General features: G+C 39.2%; 1 protein-coding gene and 1 long non-coding RNA gene across 5 annotated transcripts in view; both read right to left on the reverse strand.

Moving 5' to 3' along the window:
* Positions 1-1,752: 1,752 nt before the first annotated feature.
* LOC147581529 (uncharacterized) lies at positions 1,753-3,435 on the reverse strand. The gene is made up of 2 exons (XR_015250003.1): positions 2,561-3,435; positions 1,753-2,319 (listed from the first exon to the last, which is right to left on the reverse strand). It is a non-coding gene; the product is annotated as an uncharacterized LOC147581529 (long non-coding RNA).
* Positions 3,436-5,911: 2,476 nt separating this feature from the next.
* Positions 5,912-9,390, reverse strand: part of GTF2E2 (general transcription factor IIE subunit 2) — an 81,578-nt gene continuing 78,099 nt past the window's right edge. For 2 of the 4 annotated variants that reach the window (XM_025932908.2, XM_086703366.1), the window contains exons 7-8: positions 7,869-7,984; positions 6,117-6,618 (exon numbers count right to left, since the gene is read on the reverse strand). In XM_025932908.2, the coding sequence (XP_025788693.1) occupies positions 6,502-6,618; positions 7,869-7,984 (233 nt within the window). In that variant the 3' untranslated portion in view covers positions 6,117-6,501. Of the gene's footprint in view, positions 6,075-6,116; positions 6,619-7,867; positions 7,985-9,390 lie in introns of those variants that run through there. The other 2 variants (XM_086703365.1, XM_086703367.1) reach the window with 2 other exon arrangements.

Below are 9,390 nucleotides of genomic sequence, written 5' to 3' on the forward strand. Positions count from 1 at the left end.
AAAATAAAAATTTTGTGTCTTTAAAAAAGACACAAAAATAAAATTTGACACAAGGAATAATGGATCTATAAAACTACAAAAATGAGTCTAAAAAACTTAACAAAATAGCAACTATAAGTCTGCCCGTCAATAATTCCTTTAAGCCTAAGTGAATTCTGCAACTGATACACACAGAACACCTATTTAAAAACGAGATCCAATGAAGTGCTGTCTACAAGACATTGACTTTAGCCTTAAGGCACACACAGAATGGAACTCCTCAGTCGCTCAGTCAGCTAAGCATCCAGGTCTTATCTCAGGGTTGTGAGTTCAAGCCCCACACTGGGCTCCAGGCTGAGCATGAAGCCTACTTAAAAAAAGAAGAAAAAAAAAAAAGAGATACACATATACTAAAAATGAAGGGATGGTGAAAGATATTTCAAGGAAATGATATGAAAAAAAAAGAAAAAGCAAGAGTAGCTGCACATTTATCAGACAAAATAGGCTTATAAAATTGGTAAAGGAGTGTCTGGGTGGCTCAGTTGGTTAAGTGTCCAACTCTTGATTTTGGCTCAGGTCATGATCTCATGGTTTGTGAGTTCAAGCCCCGGGTCAGGCTCTGCACTGACAGTGTGGAGTCTGATTGAGATTCTCTCTCTCTCAAAATAAATAAATAAAATTTTCTTAAATGATAAAAAGATACAAAGATCATCATATATTGATAAGAGGGTCAATTCTTCAAGAAGATCTGACAGTTATAAATACTTATGCACCAATATCAGAATATCTAAATATATAGAGCAAAAACTAACAGAGCTAAAAGGAAAAATAAACAGTGAAACATTAGTAGCTGGGGGCTTTAATACCCCACTCAACATGGATGGATCATCCAAAGAACCAGCAGGAAACAGCAGATCTGAACAATACTTACAGACCAAATTGGCCTAACAAACATATACAGAACATTCTCAGGCACGCATGAACATTTTCTAGGATAACCCATATGGTAAGCCAAAAATTAAGTCTCAGGACATTTCATTTAACAAGGTTAAAATCATGCCAAGTATGTTCTCTGACCACAATGGTATGAAACCAGAAATTAATAAAAGAAGGAAAACTGGAAAATTCACAAATATATAGAAATTAAACACTCTCCTGAACCACCAATGGATCAAAGAAGAAATTAAACAGGAAATTAAAAAGTATCTTGAGACAAAAATGCAAACACAATCTACCAAAACTTGAGATGCAGCAAAAGCAGTTCTTAAACGAAGTTCAGAGCAATAAACACCTTTAGACAAAACGTAAGACTGCAAATAACTCCAAGCATTAAGGAACTAGAAGAAGAACTCAGCCAAAAGTGAACAGGAGGAAAGATATAATAAAGATTAGACCAAAAAGAAATATGATACAGAACAGATAAACAATAGAAAAGAGGAGTCAAAGAGATGGTTCTTTGAAAAGATAAAATTGACATTTTGCTAGACTAACCAAGAAAAAGAGAGGATCCAAATCAACACAATTATAAATGAGAAAGGAAACATTACAACAAATACCACAGAAATACAGAGGATAAGAGGCTCTTATGAACTGTATACCAACAAACTAGACAACCTAGAAGAAATGGAAAATAAGTTTTTGTTTAAGTAAGCTCTATGCTCAACATGGGGCTTGAACTCACTACCTCAAGATCAAGAGTCACATGTTCCACTGAGCCAGCCAGGTACCCCAAAATGGAAAACTTAAAAAAAAATTTTTGTTATTAAAATGTTTTTATTATTTATTTTTGAGAGAAAGCACAAGTGGGAGAGGGGCAGAAAGAGAGGGAGACACAAAATCAGAAGCAGGCTCCAGGCTCAGAGCTGTCAGTACAGAGCCCAACGCAGGGTTTGAACTCGTGAACTGTGAGATCATGACCTGAGCCAAAGTCAGATGCTCAATAGACTGAGCCACCCAGGTGCCCCAGGAATACAACCTACCAACAGAATACAACCTACTAAGTCTAAATCTGGAATAAGCAGAAAATCTAAACAGACCAATTACTAGTAGGAAACTGAATAAGCAATCAAAAATCCCCCAACAAAGAAAACCCAGGACCCAGGATGGCTTCAAGTTGAATTTCACCAAACATTTAAAGAATTAATGCCAATGCTTCTCAAACTTCCAAAAACTCAAAGAGAACATCCCACAATCATTTTACAAGGCTAGCATTTCAATGGTACCAAAGCCAAAAAGAACACTACTAGAAATAACTGCAGGCCAATATCCCTGATGAACACAGACGCAAAAAAATCTCAATAAAATACTGGCAAACCAAATTTGACAACACATTAAATAGACCTTTCATGGGGCGCCTGGGTGGCGCAGTTGGTTAAGCGTCCGACTTCAGCCAGGTCACGATCTCGCGGTCCGTGAGTTCGAGCCCCGCGTCAGGCTCTGGGCGGATGGCTCAGAACCTGGAGCCTGTTTCCGATTCTGTGTCTCCCTCTCTCTCTGCCCCTCCCCCGTTCATGCTCTGTCTCTCTCTGTCCCAAAAATAAATAAACGTTGAAAAAAAAATTTTTTAAAAAAATAAATAGACCTTTCATAACGATCAAGCGGGATTTATCCTTAGGATGCCACAACACTTTAACGTATGCAAATCAATCAATGTGATACACCATATCAACAGAATGATATAAAAAATATCAATACAGAAAAAGCATTTAACAAAATTCAACATCCATTTATGATAAAAACTCAACAAATCAGATACAGAAGGAACATACCAACATGATAAAGGCCATATACGACAAGCCTACAGCTAACATCATATTTAATAGTGAAAGGTTAAAAGCTTTTCCTTGAAGACCAGGAACAAGACAAGGGTGCCCAATCTCACCACTCCTACTCAACATAGTACTGGCAGTGCTAGCCAGAGCAATCAGGCAAGAAAAATAAAAGGCATCAGAACTGGAAAGGAAGTAAAACTGTCTCTATTTGCAGATGACATGATTTTAAATAAAGAAAATCCTAAAGACTCCACCAAAAAATTGCTGGATCTAATCAACAAATTCGGTAAAGTTGCAGGATACAAAATTAACATGCGAAAATCAGCAGCTTTCCTATACACTAACAGATTCGATGCAATCCTTATCAAGATTCCAATGGCACTTTCTACTGAGGCAGAAAAAACACTCCTAAAATTTATATGGAGCCACAAAAGACCCCAAATAGCTAGAGCAATCCTGAGAAAAAACAACAAAGTCAGAGGCATCACACTTCCTGATTTCAAGCTACACTATAATGCTATAGTAATTAAAACAGTATCAAATAGTATCAACTAGTATTTGACAAGGGAGCCAAGAACAGTCAATAAAGAAGAGTCTCTTCAGAAAATGGTGCTGGAAAAATTGGACATTCATACATATAAGAATGAAACTAGACCTCAATATTATACCACTCCCAGAAATTAACTCAAAATGGATTAAAGACTTAAATATAAGAGTGGAAACCATAAAACTCCTAGAAGAAAAGATAGGAAAAAAGCTCCTTGACATGGGTAGATGATGATCTTTTGAATACTACACACAAGCAACAAAATTAGAAATAAACAAATGGGGCTATATATATAGTCCCATTTGTGTGTGTGTGTGTGTGTGTGTGTGTGTGTGTGTGTATACAACCAAAAAGCTTTTTACACAGCAAAGAAACAATCTACAAATTGAAAAAAAACCCACAAATTGGGAAAAAAATATTTGTAAACCATGTATCTGATAAGAGGTTAATATTCAAAAATACAAAAAAAACTCATACAAGAAAAAGAAAATCCAACTAAAAAGTGGGCAACAGACCACATAGACTTTCTTTTAAAGAAAATATACAAATGACCAACAGACACATGAACAGGTGTTCAACATCACTAATAATTAGGGGAATGGAAATTAAAACCACAGTGAGGCATTTTAATGCTATTAAAATGGCTACCATCAAAAAGACAAGAAATAACAAATGCTGACATGTAGAGAACAGGGAACCCTTGTGCACTACTGGTGAGACTATAAACTGATACAGCCACTAGAGAAAATACTGAGGTTCCTCAAAAAAAGTAAAAAATAGAATTACCATGTAATCTAGCAATCCCACTTCTGGGAGTACATCCAAAGTAAAACAAACAAACAAAAAACTATATGGAAGAGCTGTCTGCATCTCCATGGAAACAACCTAAGTTTCTATCAACAGAGAAATAAAAATTGTGGATGGAATGAAATAATATTAACGGAATACTATTCAGCAGTAATAAGGATGAAATCTGCCATTTGAAACATCGATGAACCTTGACAGCATTATGCTAAGTGAAGTATGACAGGTAAACAAAGGCAAATTCTATGTGATCTCACTTATATGTGAAACCAAACGAATAAAATCTCAAAGGCAAAGAGATCAGTCTTGTGGTTATCACAGGCAGGAGTCAGGCAGAGGAAATTGGATGGAGGTGGTGAAAAGGTACAAACTTCCAGTTTCAAGATAAGTAAGTATTGGGATGTGATATACTACAGTTAACACTGCTGTATGGTATATATGAAAGGTATATGATATATATTAAGAGTAAATCTAAGAGTTCTCACCACAAGGAAAAATAATTTGTTTCTATTTTTTTGTATCTATATGAGATGGTGGTATTATCTCTTGTGGTTATTTCATAATATATGTAAGTCAAATCATTATACTGTACACCTTCAACTCATGCTTTATGTCAGTTACATCTCAATAAGACTGGAAAATAAAACCGGCTGATGCATATAGACCACAAAAAAGTAGGTATACTTGGAGATAAGCTTGCACCAGACTTTTCACAAGAAAACTAGTTTTGTGTCATAAGACATTTAATGTTTGAAAAGTTTCTCCTTACTGGCAAAACCACCCATGCACACCCCTCCCCCCCCGCCCAAAAAAAAAAGAACTGAAACAAAGGCATGTTGAGTTTCCCATGTTCTAAATTACCGTGGGGAGGGGCACCTGGGTGGTTCAGTTGGGTAAGCGTCCAACTCTTGATTTCAGCTCAGGTCATGATCTCAGTGTCAGGCTCTGCGTTGACAGTGCAAAGCCTGCTTGGGGTTCTCTCTCTCTCTCTCTCTCTCTCTCTCTCTCACCTTCTCCTGCGTGCTCTCTCTCAAAAACAAAAAAATAAGCTTTTAAATAAACAAGTAAATTACCATGGGGAGCCTTAGTTTTACATCTTCTGGGGCCATGTTTTGGGGCTGGCACGTAAGAAAGACGTAAGCAGTAAGAGGACTATGTAAATGGATGAGAAATAAATAGAAAGGATAAAAATTAAAACAGAAAAAAACCCCTCATCATCTGCACAGAGTACTTGCCACTCTGGGTTTGCCATCACACCTTTTTTGAGAGCACTGAACCTGATTTTTATAATCCACTGCAATTTCAATTTATGATATGCAGACTGTATGGATCAACCCTAAAGACTCCCACACCATATAACAAGCAGAGGGAAGGAAACAGGTAGTCCGCCACTGAAGGCTGGAACAACCACGAAGACTTCCTATAAATTACCATAACTGTTACGAACCCATGGATTAGATAACGGCTCTCATGAGCTCGGCCAGTGACAGGGAGAGGAGATAGAGGGAGCCTCCCCCCGAAAAACATCACGGTCAGATCCGATGAGGAGGAGCGGGACAGGGTAGGTTGGCCAGAAGACTCGATCCACCTTCGATGGAGATGGCATGAGCCCATGACTTGCAAAATCCAAGAAGCTAAATACTGACTTATGCCGGCTCCGCAATGACAGTGCGGGGCCTGCTTGCGATTCTCTGTCCTTCTCCCTCTGCCCCTCCCCCACTCTTACACATGCATGCGTGTTCTCTTTCAAAATAAACTTTAAAAAAAGCAAATAATACTGACTTATGCTCATAAAAGAAAACATTAAAAATCACATGCAGTGTATCTTTATTGTCACATTTGCTAACAAAGGGGACACAGTGTGTTCCAATTGTGAAATCCGTGTGTTCAGCACCACAGCACAGATGACAGCGTCCGACAAGGTCCCAAACAGGCATCCTGTGGGAGTGAAAGGCCGGAGCTGCCGTCTGCCACTGCCAAGAACAGAAAGAATACAAACTGAATCCACGAACATCTTCGAGTTCCTTCTACAGTGATTTTATTATAAATATGTCCTTTTGGAACAAACAAAATTGCATTCAAGACTATCTGCAAACTTGTTCTAAAGGAAGAAAAATGGAACCAGGAACCACTTAGAAAGAGAGATAAGTAGCAAAGACACTTGCATGCCATGCTAAGCGCCTTTCCCTGGAAGTAACAGAAGGTTAACAGGGAATATCACATTAGCCCATTCAATTAAAATACGCTTGGAGTTTGGTAATTTGCTCTTGTTCTGTAAACTGAACTGCTCCTCTCCTCAGTCCTAAGAAATAGAATGGGAAGACAGTCTTCAGAGCCCAGCATCAACAAGAAAGACCTTGACATGGTACTGAACTCTTTGCTCACAAATAAAACTGTTGGCTATTTGCTAGGAGCAATGTCCGAGTAGTCCTTCAGCACTCCAGCCAGATGTTCATTGTGGGTCTTAAACCGTCGCTTTTTCTGTGAAGCAGGTTTTTTCCTTCTCTGAATAGGGGCCTACAAGAAAAGTAAAAACAGATACAGATATTCAGAGCGGCAGAATGGTGAGGATTTACTAATGACACTCAAACCAGCAGCAAAGAAACCTTTTTCCTGCTCAGTGGCCCAGCCTCCCATACCAATCCCCAGCACAACGGAGCACGTGTTATGGTGCCGTGCACACCCCCATTGAGACTACCTTACCACAACTATTCTCCACACTAAGTGGATTAAAAAAGAGACAGTAAAGCTCTTTGTTTTTCATCTCTATCATTAGGTTTAAGTATATCCAATAAAAAAAGGATCTGAAATATGGCAAAATTGGGGAGTGGACGGGCACACAAAGAATTGTTAAATAGTATTCTCCATTCTTTTCTGTACATTTGAAATTTAAAATCACACGATTAAAAAAACCCCACAAAGCAATGATAGGAAAAAATACCTCATAAAGTGCTGCAACCACACTAATTCACGGAGATCACTGGGCAGTAAATCCTGCCTTTTAAGGAGTCTTAAAAACTCACTGCATAAAACATACACACACACAATCACAAAGAAGGCGAGCTACAAAGACTGACGGTACACCTGGGAAAGGGGAGGAGCAGAGCAGCTACAGTCTAGGGTGTTGGTGAATTTTTCCCCCGACTGGGTTTGTCCTTGGACTACAGACAACTGGTTAGCTGGTACAAGGCAATTAGATCACAAGTCATCTTTCAATTACAAATCCCTCCTCTGATCAAGCTTTGAGACTAAGAGATAGTATCTGGTTCCTAAGGAATCTGAAAGTCAGCAAGGACAATTCAATGTGATCAGGGCTAAGGCAGAGCCAGGTGCCAAGACCACAGGGCTCATGGAGCAAGGGGAGGGGAGCACATAAGGTCTTAAAGGCCCAGATGATGAAGCAAGCTCCTTTTAGAAACTGGGAGGGCAACACGTGGGCACTAGAAAACATTCAGTATGACTTGACTTACGAGCAGTCACTGCTAGCACAAGGGCTGGAGGCGTAATGAGGAAAGCTCTCACATGGCTGGGTAGCAGCACCAGGGGGCAGATGTGGGGGCACCAGAGGGCAGAGAGCACCTGTGGCCCTCAATACACCGGACATAATCGGGCTTGCATCTAAGATCACTGATTAGGACGCTGAGAAAAAACTGGAAGGGAGAACTGATTACCAGTTCTTCGGAGAGAACAGAAAGCAGGCTCACAGTTCAAAGAACAGAGGATTATGTTTTCAGGTTTTGGGGTTTTTTTCCCAGGAGACTACTTACCACTTTCTTTGGTCCAGATTCCTGCATGGAAGAAATACCCTGTCGCTTCAGATATTCTTCAATTTTCTCCTCATCCATTGAATCTACGGTGACACTCCTCCAAAGTTTCTGAAACTCTGCCAACAAGATAGTAGTTATTTTACAGCAGATATTTACAAGCTATAGCATCTGTGATAGAAAGCCAGGCCTAGATAGGATCTCCTCTGGTCTAAATTAGCACATCTAAGATTTCATTATAAAAACAAAGGAAGTGAGGGGGCCTGGGTGGCTCAGTCCCGGTTAAGGACTTAATCTCAGGGTCCTGAGTTTGAGCCCCCAAGTCGGGCTCCACGCTGGGTGTGGAGCCTACTTAAAACAACAACAAAGGAAGACAAAAACACTCAAGTGCTGGACAGTGAGTAGCAGACTGGGAACACAGACTGGCCAGAATAGTAGTGTTCTATTCTTAGTCTAGTAAATGAAGGGCCATGTCATTGAGAATTCCCTGCTTTCCTGAGGAAGAGCAGTTGACACTTAGTCCAAAAATGAGTTCTCTCCAGTGAAATAATTCAAAATTCCTGATCATTCTCTGAGCTCCGTATACTCCATTTCCTTTCCCTCTCAGTAAAAACAAACAAGAAGGGAGATAGGGAACCAAAGTTTTATATGGGGATAAGGAGTTATAAAAGTTTATTAACAGAAGAAATTTTTGAAACTAAATACCTAGAGATGGGTGACTAAGAGGTCATAAAGACTTAACAGAGTTTGGGGCAGTTATTTTATAGAATGGCCCTCAATTGGGGGTTGTCTGATCTTTTCTTCACGATTAAATTGAGGTAGTGCATTTTTGGCAAGAATATCACAGAAATGATGCTGTGCCCTTCTCAGTGCAAAGCGTCCATGATGTCAGTGTCTATTACTGAGGCTGAAACTGATCGCTGGTTAAGCTGGTATTGTCAGAGTTCTCCACCATGAAGCTATTATTTTTCCCTTTGTAATTAATAAGGACCTTATGGGGAAATCTACTGAGACTAAGCAAATACTCTGTTTCTCATCATAGTTTTTGCTAACTTTAGCATCCACAGACAGCTCCTGCCTACAATGATTACTTGTGGGTTTGCCTAATGGCAAATTATTTCCATCATTCCTTCCAGATGTGTAAATTAGGATTCTACTATAAGGAAGGACTATTTTTCCTCCATTTGTCCAGTTGTTTATTTGATGTAGTATGGACTCATGGATACTTATTTCATGGATTACAATTGATTACTATCATTATTTTGTTGTTCAAACATGCTGGCTTTGGTCATTGAGATCCCCTTCAAATTGTTCCTGTATCTTTTTTACTTCACTTTTTATTCTTTGGTAATTTTGTTTGTTTTGTTGAGCACTTATTTTCAGGTACCAAAAGATGTTCCAAGCTCATCTTGTATTTCCCCAAACTTGAAATCAACCAATTCATCAAGGGGTCCTGACTGCCTTTATTGGAGAATGCTGTTTAGAAACCAAAATCTGGGGGCGGGCCTAGGTGGCTCAGTTGGTT

This window comes from Puma concolor, chromosome B1 (genome assembly GCF_028749965.1).
Source record: "Puma concolor isolate L17-30 chromosome B1, mPumCon1.1.hap2, whole genome shotgun sequence".
NCBI lineage: Eukaryota > Metazoa > Chordata > Mammalia > Carnivora > Felidae > Puma > Puma concolor.